The sequence below is a fragment of the Coregonus lavaretus genome, assembly GCF_964263955.1.
Source record: "Coregonus lavaretus genome assembly, chromosome: 21".
In the NCBI taxonomy this organism is placed as follows: domain Eukaryota; kingdom Metazoa; phylum Chordata; class Actinopteri; order Salmoniformes; family Salmonidae; genus Coregonus; species Coregonus lavaretus.
This window is the reverse complement of record NC_140008.1, coordinates 38,485,811-38,509,555: the sequence shown is the minus strand read 5'-3', so window position 1 is coordinate 38,509,555 and position 23,745 is coordinate 38,485,811. Positions and strand designations below refer to the sequence as shown.

The 23,745-nt window shown below is 43.7% G+C and overlaps 2 protein-coding genes across 4 annotated transcripts; both read left to right on the top strand.

Moving 5' to 3' along the window:
* The first annotated feature begins 118 nt into the window (after nucleotides 1-118).
* LOC311148791 (vasculin-like protein 1) lies at nucleotides 119-14,188 on the top strand. Of its 3 annotated transcripts, none has more exons than XM_084185755.1 (12): nucleotides 119-289; nucleotides 705-752; nucleotides 1,671-1,878; nucleotides 2,968-3,080; nucleotides 3,702-3,828; nucleotides 3,932-4,203; nucleotides 4,391-4,466; nucleotides 4,575-4,771; nucleotides 4,977-5,123; nucleotides 5,288-5,526; nucleotides 5,637-5,739; nucleotides 12,952-14,188. In XM_084185755.1, the coding sequence occupies exons 4-12, from the start codon at nucleotides 3,021-3,023 to the stop codon at nucleotides 13,117-13,119; spliced, it is 1,389 nt and encodes a 462-aa protein (XP_084041881.1). In that variant the 5' UTR covers nucleotides 119-289; nucleotides 705-752; nucleotides 1,671-1,878; nucleotides 2,968-3,020; the 3' UTR covers nucleotides 13,120-14,188. The 3 variants fall into 3 exon arrangements, with proteins under 3 accessions (XP_084041881.1, XP_084041879.1, XP_084041880.1); XM_084185753.1 differs by having other exon boundaries at nucleotides 3,929-4,203; XM_084185754.1 differs by lacking the exons at nucleotides 119-289; nucleotides 705-752 and having other exon boundaries at nucleotides 1,301-1,878; nucleotides 3,929-4,203.
* A 516-nt stretch (nucleotides 14,189-14,704) lies between these two features.
* ccdc17 (coiled-coil domain containing 17) lies at nucleotides 14,705-23,298 on the top strand (the record flags this gene model as incomplete). The annotated part of the gene is made up of 12 exons (XM_084185447.1): nucleotides 14,705-14,893; nucleotides 14,964-15,098; nucleotides 15,217-15,421; nucleotides 16,262-16,406; nucleotides 16,555-16,662; nucleotides 16,945-17,081; nucleotides 17,319-17,641; nucleotides 17,737-17,822; nucleotides 17,988-18,203; nucleotides 20,669-20,891; nucleotides 22,785-22,895; nucleotides 23,152-23,298. 12 exons carry the CDS (start codon nucleotides 14,705-14,707, stop codon nucleotides 23,296-23,298), a joined length of 2,025 nt encoding a protein of 674 aa, XP_084041573.1.
* Nucleotides 23,299-23,745: the final 447 nt, after the last annotated feature.

Below are 23,745 nucleotides of genomic sequence, written 5' to 3'. Positions count from 1 at the left end.
CAGCCTGAGATACGTTTGATTCGTTCGGTGGGTGTGGCCCGGGGTGTTGCTTGACGCGACGAGTGACGTATTTAAAGGGCAGCGGTGCATTTTGAACCCACAACCAAACGTTTTTCAACCTGTCGTTATGTACAACAGTAAACACTGAACGCAGCCTAGGACGAGTAGGCCAAATCTGACGAAATTAAAGTCTGAACAAGTGGGATCTCACAATCCAAATTTACTTACTCAAATACGGCAGCTCAAATTATATATTTGCAGTTGCAAGACAGGCACGCTCCGCTCACAGGTATGTAATGTATGTATTTGTGAGGCATTATAAATGGCGTGATTTATCCCTGTTGTTGCGCTAGATAGGTAGACATTTTGACCGTTGATTTCGCCTGTTGCTAGCTCCATTTATAAGCCAGCTAAACTGTCATTTATCATCCATGGCCGTTGACAGGTACGCTTTTGAGGCTAATTTGTCATCACTTCAAGTAATGCATACAGTGTATTTATCATGTAACTAGCTTATAGCTAGAATACTATTGAAAGTTGCACCATGCGTAATCATTCGTTGGTTTACTCATTGAATGTGTCCTGCTAGCAGTAGCTAATGCTTGTTTACAACCGAGCCTGCTAGGTACTAGCCATATATTACATAACTCTTAACTGCCCATTGCCATTCTCTTGCCTAAATGTTGTTACTTCTCTTTCAACAGTGTTGATCTGCTGCAAAGGTGTTAAGTCATTTGAAAGATAACTGAGAAGTAAAGAACACTTAAACAAAACAAATTTATGCCAAGCCTTAAAACAAATACATTTGATCGAACTTAATCTTCAGCAACAATCTCTTCTGTCAGATGCTACAGCAAAGTCAGGATTGTACAAGCTAGTAAAAGTCAGAAATTTGTTAGATATCTTTTGAAAAGTGAGTGAACTTTTATTGAGGAAAGTTGCCTCTGTATGACTCAAATATAATTTGACAGCTAAGAACTGAGTCAGTTTACATGAGTGTTTGCTTTGAATGAATGTTGGTATCTGACCAACACTACCGCTTGGGTTTGGCGTGTCTGAGGTTAAGATTAATGTGTGCATAGAACCAAATGTCCACTACTTTCTCTAGCGATAAAACCTCTATGATAGGGAGTTTATGAGAATGTCAGGTTATTTTTCACTCCCCTTCTCGAAGTCAGGATTTAGTGTGTTGATTGATACTACTAACTAACACAATGCTAGTCACATCATAGTAATAGGTCCCTTTTGGGTTTTGTTATGTGACTGAAACACCCCCCCCCCCCTGTTTCTCCCTGTCATAGCCCTCTGGCTGTGTGGATATGGTGAACACAGGCTTTTTGCTGTTTTCCCCTAGAAGCAGCTCTGTGAGGTAGCTCTTCACCCCCAAATGTTTCAGCGTCCACCTCTGGAAATAGGATGAGTTGGTGAGGAGGAATCAATGTCAGGGCCCGGCCGGCACAGTGCTGGTTCCATACACTTTTTCAGAAGAGACTACAGACCTCTGCCACAGACTGACACGGACGTAGGCCTAGATCCAGTTTCTGGACCTTTTCAATATCTCAATCTATCAACTGAGCATATTCCACTTCCCCCACCCCGACACTGGCCAAGAAGTCAGAAACGGCACACTTGTAGTACAGATTATAGTGCCAGACCATTTACCATCAAAGCCCCTTACCGCTCATCGCCTCACCCTGGAAACTGGAGATTCTCTCTACCAGGCAATCAGTCTCTTCCAGGCTGTAGAGTGGTCCCCCCCCCCCCTCCTGGGTTGCCTCTGAACATACACAAGGGCTGGGCCAGCTGCACCAAGAGGAAAGCAACACCACCACACGGACTGAGAGGAATGCCACTGGACTACAGAGCTGACTACTCTGGGTAAGAAGGCACTTGTTATAGGCTCCTGGTCAAGATGTAATACGGTACAGTCAGTGGCCTAGAGCTCTCTTCCCAGCAAACTAAAATTGGTTCTGTGAAAATTCCCAGAACATTTGATATGTTGCAGGAAATATTCTCATAACACAAGAATGTTTGCATAAAACATTCACCTGATGTTGCAAGAATGTTGCTCTCATATTTTGTGGCATTATGTTCTAAAAACATTACTGGTACATTGTGTTATTACATTACCTGGAAACCTAATGAGTTTTTTTTTTTTTTTTTTTTTTTTTTTAATAATATGTTTATTATTTTCCAATAAAAATAAAGTAAAAGAGACAGCAATACAAACAATGACATTCATTGTACTGTTGGATGGGATGGCCAGTTTAGAGGACAAAACAAAAGTTAACTCACACATACACAAAATAAAACAAAATCCTATTAGGTGGTACGTGTATAAGAAGACAGCATATAGTCATTACAAGCAGTGTAGTTCAGCCAAAAATAAATATTGAGTGGAGTACAGCACAGAGTAGCAGCAGATCGTCAGCCCAGTTATGAAGCGGGACTAGACCATTTATCCAGTATCGGCTGCCATATTTTGTAAAACAGTGGACTTCTATTGGAGGTGTTGTATCGAATCTTTTCCATATGGATTACATTCCCTAAATCCCGTAACCACACCTAATGAAAGTTGAGGGAATGTTCTGTGGTGGTTGTTACAGATGTTTAGTGGAATTGTTATCAAATACATTATTTGAATGTTATCATCCTAATGTTAGAAAAACCCTAACTAGAACTTAATGGGAATCTTAGCTAATGTTCTGGGAATGTTCCTGGTTGGCTGAGTTTATCCTCAAGTAAAATGGCACTAGTTAACAAGTGGGTTTGGCATAGTTCACATTCGCACACACTTCAAATAGCAGCAGTGTAGATCCATTTGAATCATTACTCATATATCATAATTAATTCATCTCATACTATAAGGAGCCTGTTTATTATATCACATGAAACTCCAAATCGTCTGAGGTACTGATACTGATTCACATGTCTGGTAGTGATATCCCTCCATCCTTGCCTCTCCAGATCCTGGCCATGAGGTTTCATGCCTCGCTCTACTGACCGGAGACACTGGACATATGGCGCAGCATGACTTTGTTCCAGCCTGGCTTAACTTCTCCACGCCTCAGCCCGCTAAGGTAAGTGAGGCCAAGGCCCAGAGAGGGGCTGGAGTTAGGGCAGGACAGCTAAGCTGCTGTATCCTATTCCTACAGACGGACATTGACGCCAAGTGATACTGTGATAATCCAGTTATAGTCATGGCTGCCTTCTCTGTTGTTCAGTAGAGGCCAAAATTAAGCAAAAGCTGTTTTACATGCATACTGTACTCAGTACTGTATATCACTACTCTCTAGTTGTACATTCTGTTCAAGACATATTTTCCTTATGTACTGGTTAAATAACTGATCAAATCACTATAGCAATCCCAGATGTTCTGGAGCTCTTAAAATCATGTCTCAAAGTAAAATGGGATGACATTCTAGACAGTCGTTTTTCTTTTTTCTTTATTTAAGAAGCTTTTGACTTGGATTTCTTAGTAGCATTGAGGGTAAGCCATCCAGTGCAGTAATGTCTGGGCAGGATTTCAGCAGATTTCAGGGAAAGTAGCATCTGGTTTGGTCATTTGGTGGTGTTAGTACTGTATTCATGGTGCCATATAGCATGTTGAGTTTGGTATAGTGTTTAATAGCTTGTGAGGTATTTCTGAGTGTGGTTACTGCACACACGATTCACTCTCTTGTTCTCCCCCTCTTTCTCAGTCTCATGCAGCCTTTGAGAGGCATGGAGAGCACCTTGCCCGTGGTGATGCTCTGCCTGGTGTGAGCCGCCGTCGCCATAACTCCTCTGACGGCTTCTTCAACAACGACCCCCTCAGAGCTCCTGCAGGTAACACACACACACTACCTACACCCAAACAGGGTTTACCAGTGTGTGTATGGTATGTTGGATTATGTAGTCCGTTAAATTATTAACCTTTGGTTGCAAGGAGACGGGTGGCATCAGCTCTCTCTGCTGCGGCATGACTCTGTGGACTCTGGCATGGCCAAGGGGGGTCTGGGAAGGGGTCTGCCCACTTGGCACACTGGTACCTGGGGACAGGAGAGACCCCAGCAAGGGCGACACCCCAAGCGACCTGTGGGTGAGAGGGAGAGACCAGGGGCCCTCCGCCAGTGCAACGGGACCTTCCATCCCCGTAGAGGCCCTCTCCCCTCTAATGAAGGAGGCCAAAAGGACAAGCTGAAGTTTGTGGAGGAGGGTTTTGTGAGTGCCCTACCTTTATCTCCTTGTATTTCCCCACTTCCTCGCCGCCTCATTCTCCATATTGTTTTAGCTTGAATAGTAACCTGCTTTGTGATGATGATGATATTTTTCAACTACAACAGACATGGTATTATCAGGTACCAAAGCAGTGTGTTAACTACTGTGTGGTTTTTGTTTTTCTCCACAGCCCTCACTCAACCCAGAGAGCAGTGGGAAGCCAGTGGCCCAGTCTCGTGCTGTAGGGACTCCTGTAGGAGTTTGGGGTAAGAAGCTCTTCCAATCTCTAACATGTTATAGGTATTGATTATCATGAATAGATAACTTAATATGAGGAAGCCTGTTTCATGGATTGGTCAATTCATCCCCCACAGAGCACCCTCCTGGTGCCAAGCAGACCATGACTAAGATGCTGGTCATCAAGAAGGTTTCCAAGGAAGACCCTGGTGCTGCTTTCTCTGCTGGTTTTGCCAACACGAGACCCCATTTAACCAACAGCACCAAAACCCCTGTCTCTGGACCCAGTGTCTACAAGAACCTGATGACCAAGCCAGCTACCGCCCCAACAAAGGTAGGCTCTCACTACAGTCACTTCCCCAACCATGGAAATGGAATTACTAGAATGGGAAAAGCCCCTCCATAATTATATTTCTATGGCCCCAAACAAGGTAGGTCCTCACTACAGCCACCTCCTCACCCAAGATCGGCCATCACTACAACAATTGCCCTACCCAAGGTTGGCACTATATACCAAGCTTGTCGCTCTCGCTTTGCAGACTGGTCCATGGAAGCCGAACGGAAGGGAAACCAAAACCAGTTTTAATTTCTCTGGCCAGGACTCAGCCTTCACCAACCCTGCTGCTACTGTGACAAAACCTTTGATAACGTCTGTCACGCCCCCGACCCACGTCAGCCCCAAGGAGGTGAGAGCCTGAACCCTTACTTGGACCAGAGAGGAAGTCAGACTAAATACTGACCTGGAATCACCATTCCACCACCACCAACTCTAGCATTGATCGGATAGGATACACTTTATTGGGGAAATACTTTTTCCTCCATTCCTTTCTTTACCCCTCTCACCCCTCAGCCTCCCTCCAGCATCACCCCTCCTCGTCTGAAGCTGATGCATCGCAGCACCGACCGCAAGAGTGAGTTCCTCCGAGGCCTGAAGGATGAGAGGAACGGGGACAGGCCCACCTCAACCAGCCCCTCAGCCACTCCAGAATCTCAGGAGAATGGAGGAGAGGTTCCGGAGAATGGGATCTCTCACTCTCTCAGCAACACAGACACAGATCACCTGTCCAGCACGCTGGAGGCAGAACACAGGTGTGTTGCACCCACATGCACATGCCCTCTCCCTTCACACTGCATCAGTGACTCAAACACCAAACATCTATCCACCTTGTTTGACCAATGATCTCTGCCTCCTCTGGTAGGTTGCTCAAAGCTATGGGCTGGCAGGAGTACCCAGAGAATGATGTCAACTTCTTGCCCCTCACTGATGAGGAGCTCAAAGAATTTCAAGATAAAACTGAGAAGGTAAAAGCTATACGTACAGGTAACTGCCAAAATAAAAGAAACACTAACACTGTCTTTAATAGGGCGCTGGGTCATCACAGCCGTCTGATAGGGCTGGGCGATATGGCTAAAATATAATATTACGGTATTTTTCACATTTGTTACGGAATGACAGTATTCTATGTTTTTTAAATAATAAAAGTTCTAAATTTGCTTTAAGTAGTGCATGACCTTAGGGTGGCAACACATACATTCTAAGTGATTTCAATGGGTCTCTCTCCATTCTGATTGTTATATACTGTTCAATTCAACTTAACCCCCCCCCCCCCCCCCCAAAGTTCTGCATTTTCATCAATTTCTGCATTTCCTGCACTCATTTGAGATCATTTCCACACTGCCAAGTAGGGCTGCATGATATGGGCAAAAAATCTAGGCCTTATTTTTTAACCAAATGTTGCAATAGCAATATGACTTGTGATTTAGATAAACAATTGGGTGAACTGTTGGAATCATACAATTATTCAAATTCTATAGTTGGAAGATAATAGTGGGCACTTGGAATACAGTGTTTTGATATGGCAACTTTGGAAAATGCCAGGGTGGAGTTATTGTGACCGGGTAGGAACCAAAGTGTTGGTCAGTGTTTAATCTTAGCTACTTCAAGTAACTAATATTCATGCTTCGCCTATTCCTCTTTTGATTTAGAAGATACTGTTGCACAAACAACATTCTGATTTAGGCCTCCACCATCACTGGTATCAGGCTGTAAAGCTAGCTACGTTTACTCTGACTCCGTACATTTGCTAGCTAGTTAGCCAGCTAACTAGTGATTAGCATTAGCGGCTAGCACGACTTGCTAAGAAAAGACAAATTAGCTGTTTGCAGATGTAAGAAACACAAACAAATTGCATAATTATAGAACGCCTGTGGATTTATATTAAGAAGCAAAGTGGAAACAGCATCGTAGTCGTCAACATTGTTGCATGTGCTGCATTGACCATGCAGACTGAACGCAAGTGTCCCGTGGTCGGGCAAAAACAAATGCGCTCCGAGTGACAGGGGGTGGGGCTAGGCCTGTGTGGAAATTGGCATGGAGAGAGCGAGATGATTCAAGTAGCAGAGTAAACTATAAAAATGGACGTTACACACGGCGTATCACATTTAACAAACCAAACATTCAAATACCGTTATAGAAGGTAAAGTACAACCCACACCGGTCTGTGCATCAATACCAGTGTATATAGTAAAAACGGTATACCGCCCAGTCCTACTACCAGAACGGCTTTAATGCCTTGGCATATATTCTACAAGTGTCTGGAACTCTATTGGAGGGATGCGACACTATTCTAACCACGAGAAATTCCATTATTTGGTGTTTTGTAGATGGAAGTGGAAAACGCTGTCTCAGTAAATGAGGGATACAAAGTACAGTACCTGTCAAAAGTTTGGACACCTACTCATTCCAGGGTTTTTCTTAATTTTTACTATTTTCTACATTGTAGAATAATAGTGAAGACATCAACACTATGAAATAACACATGGAATCATGTAGTAACCAAAAGTGTTAAAACAAATCTAAAGTATATTTGAGATTCTTCAAAGTAGCCACCCTTTGCCTTGATGACAGCTTTGCACACGCTTCGCATTCTCTCAACCAGCTTCATGACCTGGAATGTATTTCAATTAACAGGTGTGCCTTGTTAATTTGTGAAATGTCTTTCCTTAATGCATTTGAGCGAATCAGTTGTTGTGACAAGTTAGGGGTGGTATACAGAAGATGGCCCTATTTGGTATAAGACCAAGTCATATTATGACAAGAACAGCTCAAATAAGCAAAGAGAAACGACAGTCCATCATTACTTTAAGACATGAAGGTCAGTCACTTACTCAAGTGGTTTCCTTTATTTTGGCAGTTACCTGTAGTTATTTACAGTTCCTTCAGAAAGTGTCATACCCCTTGACTTGTTCCACATTTAGTTGTTACAGCCTGAATTCAAAATGGATTAAATGTTAATTTTTTTGTAACTCATCTACACACAATACCCCATAATGACAAAGTTAAAACATGTTTTGAAATTTCTGCAAATTTATTGAAAATGAAATGGAGATTAATTTACATAAGTATTCACACCCCTGAGTCAATACTTTGTAGAAGCACCTTTAGTGGCGATTTACAGCTTTGAGGCTTTTTATTTTAAATGTTTTGTCATTTAGCAGATGCTCTTATCCAGAGCATTTTGTGTATGTCTGTATCAGCTTTGCACATCTGGATTTGGAGATTTCCTCCCATTCTTCCTTGCAGATTTTCTAAAGCGCTGTTAAATTAGATGGGGAGCGGCAGTGAACAGCAATCTTTCAAGTCTTTCCACATGTATTTATTTGTTGTTGTCATTTAGCAGACACTCTTATCCAGAGCGACTTACAAGCGCAATTAGGGTTAAGTGCCTTGCTCAAGGGCACGTCGACAGATTTTTCACCAAGTCGGCTCGGGGATTAGAACCAGCGACCTTTCAGTTACTGGCACAACACTCTTAACCACTAAACTACCTGCCGCCCCAGATTTCCAATGGGATTTAAGTCTGGGCTTTGGCTGGACCACTTAAGAACTTTAACATTCTTGTTCTGAAGCCATTCCAGCGTTGATTTGGCTGTATGCTTGGTCATTGTCCTGCTGGAACATATCTTCGCCCCCAGTCTAAGTTTGTTTGCAATCTGAAGCAGGTTCTCGTCAAAGATTTGGCTCCATTCATTGTTCCTTCTATCCTTACCAGTCTCCCAGTCCCTGCCGCTGAAAAGCATCCCCATAGCATGATACTGCCACCACCATGCGTCACGGTAGGGATAGTGTTGTACGGGTAACGAGCTGTGCCTGGTTTTCTCGAGACATGGCGCTTTGCATTAAGGCCAAAGAGTTACAATTGTCTCATCAGACCACTGAATCTTTTGCCTTATGTGCAGTCTTTCACATGCCTTTTTGCAAACTCCAGCTGTGCTGTCATGTGCCTTTTTTCTCATGAATGATCTGGCCACTCTCTCCCGTAAAGCCCAGATTGGTGAAGTGCTGTAGAGACTTGTCCTTCTGGCAGGTTCTCCCATCTCAGCCAAGGAACTCTGTAGTTCTGTCAGTGGTCATTGGGTTCTTGGCCACCTCCCTGACCAAGGTCCTTCTTGCCCGGTTGCTCAGTTTGGTTGGACGGTCAGCTCTAGGCAGAGTCTGGGTAGTTAAATATTCTTTCCATTTCCCAATGACAGAGACCACTGTGCTCTTGGAAACTTTCAACACTCCTAGAAATTGTTTTCTACCCTTCCCCAGATATACTGAACAAAAATATAAATAATTTTACTGGGTTACAGTTCATATAAGGACATTTGCCAATCAGAATGAGTTTTCCCCCACAAAAGGGCTTTATTACAGACATAAATACTCCTCAGTTTCATCAGCTGTCTGTGTGGCTGGTCTCAGACGATCCCGCAGGTGAAGAAGCCGGATGTGAAGGTCCTGGGCTGGCGTGGTTACACGTGGTCTGCGGTTGTGAGGCCAGATGGACGGACTGACAAATTCTCGAAAACAACGTTGGAGCGGCTTATGGTAGAGAAATGAACATTCAATTCTTTGGCAAGAGCTCTGGTCGACGTTCCTGCAGTCAGTATGCTAGTTGCACGTGCCCTCAACTTGAGACATCTGTGGTGTTGTGACACAACTGCACATTTGAGTGGCCTTTTATTGTCCCCAGCACAAGGTGCACCTGTGTAATGATCAGATGTGATGCTTGGCATTCAGGCCAAAGAGTTCAATCTTGGTTTCATCAGACCAGAGAATCTTGTTTCTCATGGTCTGAGAGTCCTTTAGGTGCCTTTTGGCAAACTCCAAGCGGGCTGTCGTGCCTTTTTCTGAATAGTGGCTTCCATCTGGCCACTACCATAAAGGCCTGATTGGTAGAGTGCTGCAGATAATTTTGTCCTTCTGGAAGGTTCTCCCATCTCCACAGAGGAGCTCTGTCAGAGTGACCATTGGGTTCTTGGTCACCTCCCTGACCAACGCTCTTCTCCCCCGATTGCTCAGTTTGGCTGGGCGGCCAGCTCTAGGAAGGTTTTGGTGGTTTCAAACTTCTTCCATTTAAGAATGATGGAGGCCACTGTGTTCTTGGGGACCTTCAATGCTGCAGACATTTTTTGCTACCCTTCCCCAGATCTGTGCCTCGACACAATCCTGTCTCGGAACTCTACGACCTCATGGCTTGGTTTTTGCACTGACATGCACTGTCAACTGTGGGACCTTATATAGACAGGTGTGTTCCTTTCCAAATCATGTCCAATCAATTGAATTTACCACAGGTGGGACTCTAAGTTGTAACATCTCAAGGATAATCAATGGAAACAGGATGCACCGGAGCTCAATTTAGAGTCTCATAGCAAAGGGTCTGAATGCTTATGTAAATAAGGTATTTATTTTTTATAAATTTGCAGACATTTCTAAACCTGTTTTTGATTTGTCATTATGGGGTATTGTGTGTAGATTGAGGGAAAAACATTAATTTAATCTATTTTAGAATAAGGCTGTAACGTAACAATGTGGAAAAAGGGAAGGGGTCTGAATACTTTCCAAATGCATCATCAATTCTGTCTGAGATCTACGACAGGTCCTTGGACATGGCATAGTTTCTGCTCTGACATGCACTGTCAACTGTGGGAGCTTATATAGACAGGTGTTTCTTTCTACACTGAACACAAATGTAAACGCAACAATTTCAAAGATTTAGCGAAGTTACAGTTCATATAAGGAAATGTGTCAATTGAAATAGTCATTAGGTCCTTATCTATGGATTTCACATGACTGGGAACACAGATATGCAAAAAAGTAGGGGCGTGGATCAGAAAACCAGTCCGTATCTGGTGTGACCACCATGTGCCTCATGCAGCGCGACACATCTCCTTCGCATAGCGTTGATCAGGCTGTTGATTGTGGAATGTTGTCTCACTCCTCTTCAATGGCTGTGCGACGTTGCTGGATATTGGCGGGAACTGGAACAAGCTATCGTACACGTCGCTCCAGAGCATCCCAAACATGCTCAATGGGTGACATGTCTGGTGAGTATGCAGGCCATGGAAGAACGGGGACATTTTCTGCTTACAGGAATTGTGTACGGATCCTTGCGACATGGGGCCGTGCATTATCATGCTGAAACATGAGGTGATGGCGGCGGATGAATGGCACGACAATGGGCCTCAGGATCTCGTCACGGCATCTCTGTGCATTCAAATTGGCATTTATAAAAGGCAATTGTGTTCGTTGTCTGTAGCTTATGCCTGCACATAACCATAACCCTACTGCTACCATGGGGCACTCTGTTCACAACGTTGACATCAGCAAACCGCTCGCCCACACAATGTCATAAATGCTGTCTGCCCAGTACAGTTGAAACCGGGATTCATCCGTGAAGAGCACACTTCTCTAGTTGCCATCGAAAGTGAGCATTTGCCCACTGATGTCGGTTACGACGCCGAACTGCAGTCCGGTCAAGACCCTGGTGAGGACGATGAGCACGCAGATGAGCTTCCCTGAGATGGTTTCTGACAGTTTGTGCAAAAATTCTTGTGCAAACCCAGAGTTTCATCAGCTGTCTGGTGGGTGGATTATCTTGGCAAAGGAGAAATGCACACTAACAGGGATGTAAATTAATTTGTGCACAAAATGTAAGAGAAATACACTTTGTGCATATGGAAAATTTCTGGGATATTTTATTTCAACTCATGAAACATGGGACCAACACTTTACATGTTGCATTTTATATTTTTGTTCGGTATAAATCCTGTCCAAATAATTGAATTGGCAACCGATGTAGTGACATCTCAAGGATGATGAAAGTACATTGGATGCACCTGAGCTCAATTTGGAGTGTCATAGCAAAGGGGTGTGAATACTAATGTAAATGACAGATTTCATTTTGAATAAATTTGCCAACATTTCTAAAAAACATGTTTTCACTTTGTCATTATGGGTTATTGTGTGTAGATGGGTGAGGGGGGAAAATGTTTTAATTCATAATATAATATGCCATTTAGCAGACGCTTTTATCCAAAGCGACTTAGTCATGTGTGCATACATGTTTACGTATGGGTGGTCCCGGGGATCGAACCCACTACCCTGGTGTTACAAGCGCCATGCTCTACCAATTGAGGACCAAAACGTGGAATAAATCATAGGGTATGAATACTTTCTGAAGGCACTGTAAAATGTGTTACTGTGAGCCTATAAGTGGGTATCTCTGTTGTCAATCAATTGGTGGATTCGATTATGCTGATCCGCGGGGTCTATGGCCCGTGACATGAACATGCAAAAGCGGCGAGGGAGGATCGCCCTTCTCAAATCTAACAGTAATCTGTGCCGCTCGGTCATGTGGTCAAAAAGGCAGCATGGTGCATCATCCAGAAACATAAATCTCTTTTCCATAAAATGTTTTGAATTTCCAAACTAGTTTTCATTGGGAAGGCATATAAAACGTTTTTATCAAAAGCAATCACTTTTGCATGTGAAAACAACACACAGAATGCTACTCACTACTCCACGTGCTTAACGTCACTTTTGTTTTGAGCCAACTTCGCTGTGGCCTTTTAACGGGGCACCTGGCTCACGCCCAGGCAGTGGTGGAAAAAGTACCCAATTGTCATACTTGAGTAAAAGTAAAGATACCTTTAATAGAAAATGACTCGTGTGAAAGTCACCCAATAAAATGCTATTGAGGAAGTCAAAAAGTATAAATAATTTCACATTCCTTATATTAAACAAACCAGACCATTACGGATAGCCAGGGGCACACAGACAATCATTTACAAACAAAGCATTTGTTTAGTGAGTCGGCCAGATCAGAGGCAGTATGGATGACCAGGGATTTTCTCTTGATAAGTGTGACTTGGACCATTTTCCTGTCCTGCTAAGCATTCGAAATGTAACAAGTACATTTGGTGTCAGGGAAAATGTATGGAGTAAAAAGTACATTATTTTCTTTAGGAATGTAGTGGTGTAAAAGTTGTCAAATATATAAATAGTGAAGTACAGATACCCCCCAAAAAACTACTTAAGTAAAAATACTTTAAAGTACTACTTAAGTACTTTACACCACTGCGCCCAGGAGGCAGCCCTGTTCCAAAACTAATGCAATCAACTTTCACCCGGTGCAAAACATGCCCGCCCGGGCCAGATTAATCTAATCCGCTCTTGTCTGTCTTTTCTAGCTGAAGAGGAACAGGCTGGGCCAGAACGGTGTTCTCCTAAAGCCTTTTCTGAAGGGCCTTCCCCTGCTGTTGTCCTGGAGAAACCCTTTAGAGCCTGAACTAGAAGAGGTCACAGAGACTGAGAGCACCAGTAGCAGCCAGACATCAGATGACGACGCAGACGCCTAACGTAGCTTTACACCCCTCTTCTTCCTCACGCCACGCTGCCTCGCTCATTGCACTCTTCTTGCTCATTCACAAGAGACTGGTCATACAGACACTGGTGTGACAGAGGGTTCAGAGGTGATGCCTGCCTGCCTGAGGGTTTTTCTTTCTTTCTGCTTTTTCTTTCTATTCTTTTAACACCTTTTTTTGTTTTTGTCTTTTCCCAGGAGCTCAAATGTTAATTGAACACAACACATCACAATTGGTCTTTTGCTTTGGCAAATCAACAACGAGGATTTAACTGGCAAATGACTTCATCAATCAGTACTTTATTTTGAAAAATGGCTTTGACACGTGCTCTTGCTGAAACAATTTGTAGCATTTGTGTTGAGAGGAAACTATCATTGTGAATGGTTGATATTGACATTGCTTCCAGTCCCCTAAATAACCCTTCTATAAGGATTTAGGTTTGTTTTGGTCCATGTTAATGTCTCTGTCTTATCTGAACAGTGTAAGGCATTCGTTTGCTTATTATATTTCTCGTAAGCGGTAGAAAAACTGTCATTTGCAGTCATGGACCAACATTTCTTTTAATACAATACTGATTTGAATGTAGCCAGTTGGGGCATAAATAATAAAACAAAAGTTCAGAAGTAATGTCAATTGCATGGTTAAGTCACACTTTACTTTACTTATTCTGGAGAAAACCAACATTATCTCATCGAAGCTGATTGTCTGTTTAGTTCGCCATCGTTTTCAGACATGCAAAATTCAAGTTGTTTGGTTGATAGACTGTAAACTTAGTCCCCCAAATACTCTTACTGCTTGTATTAAGATACAACTTGTTTTCTTTCTTACATGAGGGACTGCTGTTGTAAATTTACGCATTTACCAGATTTTGAAATTGAAACTATTCTCCTGGCTGGTGGAATGTTCAGATGGCTTTACCACATAAAGGCTATTTTGTTTTATTTTCTAATTTGGTACCGCTGTGTAAAACATTGATTATTTAATTTGTTTGCATATTGTTCTTACAGCCTTGACATTCAGGGTGGATTGTAAAAATATATAATAAATTGTGAGTTTTGAAAGATTTCAGATTATTTTGATAACATTATTTACAGATTTGGCGGCATGTATGAGAAAGAAACTACTGCATCTTGGAAAAAGAAAATTGTAATAAATATTTTATCAGATTGCCAAACAGTTGTCTGCTTCTCTGTATCAAAGAATCAAAATCATACAGAAGTGATATGTTTAGTACTAGACTTATCCAGTGACACCTGTAAAATCAATTTACGTAGTCAAAGATTATAAAGCTGATTTGAGACTCTGTGTTGTGGCCCTCCGTCCTCCACTCCCACACAACACAGTCATCGACATGGTGACAGTAACCAACAAACAGGGAAATCACCAGAAGCATATCCAGTCCTGTTACGCACATAAGTAAAGTAACCACATACCTATGTTTACTTTGGGAGAAAAAAGGGGTAAATAGGCTAATGATAATCGTTGAGCTCATTTAGGAGTATATTTAATTTTCCACCCTTGGGATATGTGGTGTTTGCCTTTATTGTTCCCCTGCGAACTTGATTAAACGGACACAGTGATGGAGTCATTGGGAGAGTTCAGTTGTCGGGAGTGTAGTATGGCATTCCGCTCCCTTGGACTTCTGGAGAAGCATAAAGCATTATTCTGTATCGGGAGCAGCATTGGAGACCCTGTGGTGCTGAGACAAGGGCAGCCTGAGCGCAAGGGACTCTATCCAAAGCCGGCACGCACCCCTGATCTTATAAGGGTAAGTATGTTCGCTGTTATAGTGGCTCTTGTAGTGTGTCTGTTTGTCTAACATTGATTGTTCCTGGTAGCTGAGAGAGCAGAGGGGTATGCACCTACCGAACATGCAGGGGAGGACCAATGATACAGAACGGAGAGCTGGGAAAGAAGAGAACCTACGGGGCAGTGTGTCAGACTGCCTAGCCTTGAGGAACCTTACTAATGAGGTGCTTACCAACGCTCAATCTCAACCATCTAGACATGCAATATAACCTATTGTAGCCCCTTCAATATTACAGAATATGAATTATCATAGACAGACAAATGTCATGCTTGAAATTATAGTTTCATAAGCTGAGGATGTCGATTCAGGAGAGTATGCCCAACCTGCCTAAATGGCCTACTGAGACAGAGGGTCTGGAGGACCAGGTCCAGGTGTTTGGGAGAAAGTGGGGCCACGGGGAGAGGCTGAGAGAGATGGCAGAGCAGCGCGACCAGCAGCTGGCAGAGATACAGACCCACAACCACCTCCTGGAGCAACAGAGAGAGGGTAAGGGGCCATAGAGATCCTCCAACACAAAGAGATATGGAGGAATTCATCTTTTATATAGTTTTTCATGTAGAAAGGTTAAATTGGCTAATGTATTCAGTTACATGTAATCTGATTACAGATACTTAAAAAAAACTAGATTACTGCCTCCCGAGTGGCGCAGCGGTCTAAGTGCTAGAGGCATCACTACAGACCCGGGTTCAATCCAACTGGCTGTGATCGGGAGTCCCATAGGGCGGCGCACAATTGTCTGGGTTAGGGGAGGGTTTGGCCGGGGGGCTTTACTTGGCTCATTGCGCTCTAGCGACTCCTTGTGGCGGGCCGGGCGCTTGCAGGCTGACCTCGGTCCGGGTTAAGCGGGTGGATGTTAAGAAGCGCGGTTGGCGGGTCATGTTTTGGAGGACGCATGACTCGACCTTTGCCTCCCGAGGCTGTTGGGGAGTTGCAGCGTTGAGACAAGATTGAAATTGGGGAGAAAAATGGGGTAAAATAAAATAAAAATAGATAACTTGGATACAATTTTTATTCAGACAGGATATTTGCGAGAAAAAAATTAATGATGATACTTTTCTGTTTTCTCAATGACATTCAAGTCTAAGTTTATTCCACCTGAGAGAGTCTGACCACAAGTCAGTGACCACTATGATGACACACCAAATGTGTTTGATGGTTGATTTTTGTCTTTTTCTAATGTCTCTTAAGCGGAACGTTATCCAAAAGTAACAAAGTAATCAGATAACGTTACTGAGTTTGGGTAATCCAATTTTTTTTTTTACTGATTACAATTTTGGACAGATAACTAGTAACTGTAATGGATTACATTTAGTATGTGTATGTCAGAGATAGCATGGCAGCTTGGGGCTCTGGCAGGGCAGGGCAGCAAAGCCCACCTGGAGACGCTGCTGCTGGAGCTGAGGGATCGGGAGGAGAGGAACGAAGAGACTCTACAGCAGCTCAAAGACCACATCACTACCCTACAGCCTGGGTGAGTCCACTAGATTGCAGCAAATGACCATCTCACACACTCAAAGTACATAAGTGATGAGTTATAACAAGTTATAAACAGACATGGTTATCAACTAGAAGAAAAAAAGAAACATATAAATAAAGATGTTCTTCTGTGCTTTTCATAGGGTCAAAGAGGTCAGGTTTGACTCACCCAACCCTGACCACAGGAAGGGGCATAATGTCGTCTTTGACCTAATATCCTCTGTGGATGGACCCCTCTCCACCCAAATAAGGTAAGTAATACTAGTATGTCTTAGTGTAGCTACACCTCATAGAACAACACCACAGAAGTACACGTTATTATTAGCACCATTGTAGGTGATATTAGAAGCCGTAATCATAGAGCAAGTAAGTAGTTGTCAGGTCATTATAAAAAAAGAACATGTGTTCTCAATGACTTACCTGGTTAAATAAAGTCTGTAAATAGATGCTGTAGTGTTAGTAGTAGCAACGTATTACTATCCTGCACCATATTTGTATCTATGTCTGTGTTTGACTGTCTGTTCGCGTGACAGAGCTCTGAGACTGGACTACATGCAGTCAGGTGGTTCTGATCCGGCTGTCCTGGCCCAGATGCATGACCTGCAGACAGAGGCCCACACTCTGGAGCAGCAGGCCCAACCTGGGGCTGACAACAATGGCAGGAGGAAGCGTGAGTGTCAATCCTGCATGGTCCTTCATTGGGGTATGGAGGATGTCACATTTGGTGCTTTGGTGCCACCTTTAGTGATTTATTTATATTGTGCATGTTTATGTCTGTGCCTGCACCTATTTGTCTTTCTGCTGTCTTTAAGAGACAAAGAACTGTATCCTGTTTGTTTTTTAAATAAAAAAGTACTGTATCGTCTTTACTTTGGTGCCTCTCTAACCACCCCTTCTCTCTGCCCAGGGGTGAAGCCTCCTCAGCGGGCTGGGAACTCAGAGGTCCTGGCTGTGGAGCAAGAAAACCAGAGACTGGAGGAAGAGATCTTCAGAATCCAGTTGGCCAGAGACAAACACCGTCGGGAAGATGAGCTCCATCAGATCCAGAGAGAACACACCCACTACATGGCCAGCATTCAGGCTGAGCTCGAGAGCCTTCGCAGGGAAGTAGAGAGAGCCAGAGAGGGCCCTAGGGACCGGAGGCTGCCCCCACCCCCTCCACCTCCACCTCTGTTCCCTGCCCCACCAGCCATGCATCCCCTTGCCCAGATACATGCCCCTCCAGCCCTGGTAAAGTTATGATGTTAATATTGCTGTTAATCTATCTGGTTCTCTCTGAAGACATTAGGCCCATATAGTATATCCACCCTATGATCTTGTTACAGACCCAGCCCAGGCCCCATTCCTCTCTCAAGGAAAGGCATGTACTCGACCCCCTGGACTCCCTTGGGCCTGCGCCCTACGACCCTGCGTGAGTCCATTATGACTAGCACATCTATGTTGGCTATTTCACTTTTCTATATGAGTAAAATTAAACATTACCTTCACATACATTATTAGAGACACATTTCTGTTACTCTACAGATGTGCAGGTATGAAGTACCGCTAAACTACTCTAAACCCTGTTGATTTGCAGGGCTGGTTTTGCTGTCTTTTATGACTTGATGCTTGGGCTAGATGTTACGCTGACGGTTCTGCGTCTGGTGGCCGGTCTCTACTCTGGAGGCCAGGAGGTGGGGCGGCCTACCCCATTGCCCCCTACACAGTGCCAGCCTGTAGGGGGTCAGCCCTATACACACACTGTGCCCCCTGGGAACTATGCCTCCCTGGCAGTCAAACAGCCTATGCCCAGGTAAGCACTGCACCCTGAGAAGAAAAAGTACCTGTGAATCTCACCTGTAGCATGTTGGCTGGAGTACATCGGTGACAGATCAAAAGGCAATTGTTGCTCACTGAGTGACAGACTTGTTTCTTGCTCTGTTAGCTAAGGTTGCCTTTGAGTTGTGTGTGTTGTTGTTCAGAAGGTTTAAGACAAAACTCTCTGCCTCCCGAATGGCGCAGCGGTCTAAGGCGTCATTATAGACCCGGGTTCGATTCCAGGCTGTGTTGCAGCCGGCCGCGACCGGGAGACCCATGAGGTGGCTCACAATTGGCCCAGCGTCGTCCGGGTTAGGCCGGCTAGGATGTCCTTGTGCCATTGCGCTCTAGCGACTCCTTGGGGCGGGCCAGGTGCATGCACGCTGACTTCGGACGCAAATTGTACAGTGTTTCCTCCAAAATATTGGTGCGGCTGACTTCCGGGTTAAGCGAGCAGTGTGTCAAGAAGCAGTGCGGCTTGGCAGAGTCGTGTTTCGGAGGACGCATGGTTCTATGCATGGTTCTCGACCTTCGCCTCTCTCGAGTCCGTATGGGAGTTGCAGCGATGGGACAAGACTGTAACTACCAATTGGATATCACGAAATTGGGGAGAAAAAGGGGTAACAAAAAATATATTTGTAAAAAATATATATACAGTGGGGAGAACAAGTATTTGATACACTGCCGATTTTGCAGGTTTTCCTACTTACAAAGCATGTAGAGGTCTGTAATTTTTATCATAGGTACACTTCAACTGTGAGAGGCGGAATCTAAAACAAAAATCCAGAAAATCAAATTGTATGATTTTTAAGTAATTAATTTGCATTTTATTGCATGACATAAGTATTTGATACATCAGAAAAGCAGAACTTAATATTTGGTACAGAAACCTTTGTTTGCAATTACAGAGATCATACGTTTCCTGTAGGTCTTGACCAGGTTTGCACACACTGCAGCAGAGATTTTGGCCCACTCCTTTGCATTTTTATTGCATGACATAAGAATTTGATCACCTACCAACCAGTAAGAATTCCGGCTCTCACAGACCTGTTAGTTTTTCTTTAAGAAGCCCTCCTGTTCTCCACTCATTACCTGTATTAACTGCACCTGTTTGAACTCATTACCTGTTTAAAAGACACCTGTCCACACACTCAATCAAACAGACTCCAACCTCTCCACAATGGCCAAGACCAGAGAGCTGTGTAAGGACATCAGAGATAAAATTGTAGACCTGCACGAGGCTGGGATGGGCTACAGGACAATAGGCAAGCAGCTTGGTGAGAAGGCAACAACTGTTTGGCGCAATTATTAGAAAATTGAAGAAGTTCAAGATGACGGTCAATCACCCTCGGTCTGGGGCTCCATGCAAGATCTCACCTCGTGGGGCATCAATGATCATGAGGAAGGTGAGGGATCAGCCCAGAACTACACGGCAGGACCTGGTCAATGACCTGAAGAGAGCTGGGACCACAGTCTCAAAGAAAACCATTAGTAACACACTACACCGTCATGGATTAAAATCCTGCAGCGCATGCAAGGTCCCCCTGCTCAAGCCAGCGCATGTCCAGGCCCGTCTGAAGTTTGCCAATGACCATCTGGATGATCCAGAGGAGGAATGGGAGAAGGTCATGTGGTCTGATGAGACAAAAATATAGCTTTTTGGTCTAAACTCCACTCGCCGTGTTTGGAGGAAGAAGAAGGATGAGTACAACCCCAAGAACACCATCCCAACCGTGAAGCATGGAGGTGGAAACATCATTCTTTGGGGATGCTTTTCTGCAAAGGGGACAGGACGACTGCACCGCATTGAGGCGAGATCTTGGCCAACAACCTCCTTCCCTCAGTAAGAGCATTGAAGATGGGTCGTGGCTGGGTCTTCCAGCATGACAACAACCCGAAACACACAGCCAGGGCAACTAAGGAGTGGCTCCGTAAGAAGCATCTCAAGGTCCTGGAGTGGCCTAGCCAGTCTCCAGACCTGAACCCAAGAAAAAATATTTGGAGGGAGCTGAAAGTCCGTATTGCCCAGCGACAGCCCCGAAACCTGAAGGATCTGGAGAAGGTCTGTATGGAGGAGTGGGCCAAAATCCCTGCTACAGTGTGTGCAAACCTGGTCAAGACCTACAGGAAACGTATGATCTCTGTAATTGCAAACAAAGGTTTCTGTACCAAATATTAAGTTCTGCTTTTCTGATGTATCAAATACTTATGTCATGCAATAAAATGTAAATTATTTACTTTAAAATCATACAATGTGATTTTCTGGATTTTTGTTTTAGATTCCGTCTCTCACAGTTTAAGTGTACCTATGAAATTACAGACCTCTACATGCTTTGTAAGTAGGAAAACCTGCAAAATTGGCAGTGTATCAAATACTTGTTCTCCCCACTGTATATATATATATATATATATATATATATATATATATATATATATATATGTACATATCTCTACCTTCAGGATGCAGCCGTCTCCCTCCCTGTCTCTAGTGGTTGAGCTTCAAGCTGCTGGAAGTCTGGACACCTACGGTCAGGAGGTCCAGAGGCTGGTGTCCCGGGGCTGGGCACGGCTGGAGCTCTTCAACCAGCACAACCAGGTCCAGAGCGGGTACTGGAGAGTGCCAGTACGTGCCCTCCCCGTCCGACCCTCCCTCAGTCCAAGCCAGCTCAACTCAGTCCCCCAGGTGAGGGTAGAAACCCGTCTGGCTGACTGCTAGTGGTTAGAATGAAGTTTGATTGAATATCCATTATACATAATGATGTCTTAAAATGACAAAGAATATCATAACAGTTGATGATGACATGATTCCATATGTGTTATTTCATAGTTTTGATGTCTTCACTATTAGAAAATAGTAAAAAATAAAGAAACACCCTTGAATGAGTAGGTGTGTCCAAACATTTCACTGGTAAATTACATACAGTTTGGACACACCTACTCATTCAAGGGTTTTTCTTTATTTTTACTACTTTCTACATTGTAGAATAATAGTGAAGACATCAAAACTATGAAATAACACATATAGAATCATGTAGTAACCAAAAAAGTGTTAAACAAATCAAAATATATTTTATATTTGAGATTCTTCAAATAGCCACCCTTTGCCTTGATGACAGCTTTGCCCACTCTTGGCATTCTCTCAAGCAGCTTCACCTGGAGTGCTTTTCCAACAATCTTGAAGGAGTTCCCACATATGCTGAGCACTTGTAGGCTGCTTTTCCTTCACTCTGCCGTATGACTTATCCCAAACCATCTCAATTGGGTTGAGGTCGGGGGATTGTGGAGGCCAGGTCATCTGATGCGGCACTCCATCACTCTCCTTCTTGGTAAAATAGCCCTTCACAGCCAGGAGGTGTGTTGGGTCATTGTCCTGTTGAAAAACAAATGATAGTCCCTCTAAGCCCAAACCAGATGGGATGGTGTATCGCTGCAAAATGCTGTGGTAGCCATGCTGGTTAAGTGGGCCTTGAATTCTAAATAAGTCACAGATAGTGTCACCAGCAAAGCACCCCCACACCATAACACCTCCTCCTCCATGCTTTACGGTGGGAACTATACATGCGGAGATCATCCGTTCACCCACACCGCGTCTCACAAAGACACGGCGGTTGGAACCAAACAGCTCCAATTTGGACAAATTTCCACCGGTCTAATGTCCATTGCTCGTGTTTCTTGGTCCAAGCAGGTCTCTTCCTCTTATTGGTGTCCTTTAGTTGTGGTTTCTTTGCAGCAATTCGACCACGAAGGCCTGATTCACACAGTCCCCTCTGAACAGTTGATGTTGAGATGTGTCTGTGAACTCTATGAAGCATTTATTTGGGCTGCCATTTCTGAGGCTGGTAACTCTAATGAACTTATCCTCTGCAGCAGAGGCAACTCTGGGTCTTCCATTCCTGTGGCGGTCCTCATAAGAGCCAGTTTCATCATAGCGCTTGATAGTTTTTGCGACTGCGCTTGAAGATACTTTCAAAGTTCTTGACATTTTCCGTATTGACTGTCCTTCATGTCTTAAAGTAATGATGGACTGTCGTTTCTCTTTGCTTATTTGAGCTGTTCTTGCCATAATATGGACTTGGTCTTTTACCAAATAGGGCTATCTTCTGTATACTCCCCCTACCTTGTCACAACACAACTGATTGGCTCAAACACATTAAGAAGGAAAGAAATTCCACAAATTAACTTTTAACAAGGCACACCTGTTAATTGAAATGCATTCCAGGTGACTGCCTCATGAAGCTGGTTGAGAGAATGCCAAGAGTGTGCAAAGCTGTCATCAAGGCAAAGGGTGGCTATTTGAAGAATCTCAAATATAACATATATTTTGATTTGTTTAACACTTTTTTGGTTACTACATGATTCCATATGTGTTATTTCATAGTTTAGATGTCTTCACTATTATTCTACAATGTAAAAAATAGTAAAATTAAAGAAAAACCCTTGAATGAGTAGGTGTGTCCAAACTTTTGACTGGTAGTGTATACCGTTTTTCAACAAATGCAATGCTGTTATGTGTTAGGAAGTCATGTGAGATGACATGACACATGATGAAACACAGTCGTGTGTCTGTGTTCTCTAGGTGGGCAACACGGAGCTGTGTCTACGGGTGGTCAATGCTCGGGACAGGGACGTGCAGTCCCTCGCTAAGATTGACCCAAGCAACACCAGCCACTATAAGTACCCCTCCATGGTACATTTAATTATATTCTCCAAATACCACCCTTCTCTGACCACATCATTGTACTGTTTCAACATGACTCTGTTAGCCAGTAGTGTGGTAACTTATGCCTTAAAAAAATGGATCTGAACTGCTTTAGTTATTTGCTCAGGCGGACTGGGGTAGAAATCACTGCTGTAGATCCTGACCTGGTGTGTTCAGTCCATCGTAAAGCTTCAGAGAGTTTATTCTATTGATAGTAGCTATTTTGTGTACCGTGTCATTACAGGTGTCCAATCTCCCTGCAACTCTTCAAGGAAATAGACCCCTTCCCATGTCAACATTACAGCCCTCCGCAGCCAATCACTTTCTCTCTCTCCTTCCCTACACTGACCACAAAGACCCTCCCCCCATGGAGGAACCCAATCAGAGGTGATTGATGATGATGATTTCAGTGTTTGGAAATCAGTAAAATAATCACTGTCATTTTTATTTAGGTTGGGGAGAGAGAGAGAGAGAGAGAGAGAGAGAGAGAGAGTTACTTCATCTGACCTTTTCCATTGATTGTTGTAAGTTGTCTGGATGTGTTGTTCATTTACAATGTGCAAATAAAAGACACAAAAACCCAGGACTCAGCCCCTTTTTTCATTGTTTGTTTTCAATGATGGTATTATGACGAAGACTGTTAACATACACTACATGGCCAAAAGCATGTGGACACCCTTTCAAATTAGTGGATTTGGCTATTTCAGCCACACCCGTTGCTGACAGGTGTATAAAATCGAGCACACAGCCATGCAATCTCCATAGACAAACATTGGCAGTAGAATGGCCTAACTGAAGAGCTCAGTGACTTTCAATGTGGCACCGTCATAGGATGCCA

Bases quoted from the DNA above. Each gene is read 5' to 3' on its own strand.
- LOC311148791 (XM_084185753.1), top strand. From the start codon at position 3,021: ATGGCGCAGCATGACTTTGTTCCAGCCTGGCTTAACTTCTCCACGCCT. The intron at 3,829-3,928 runs GTAACACACACA...TTTGGTTGCAAG, and splicing joins CCCCCTCAGAGCTCCTGCAG to GAGACGGGTGGCATCAGCTC. The intron at 4,204-4,390 runs GTGAGTGCCCTA...TTTTCTCCACAG, and splicing joins AGTTTGTGGAGGAGGGTTTT to CCCTCACTCAACCCAGAGAG.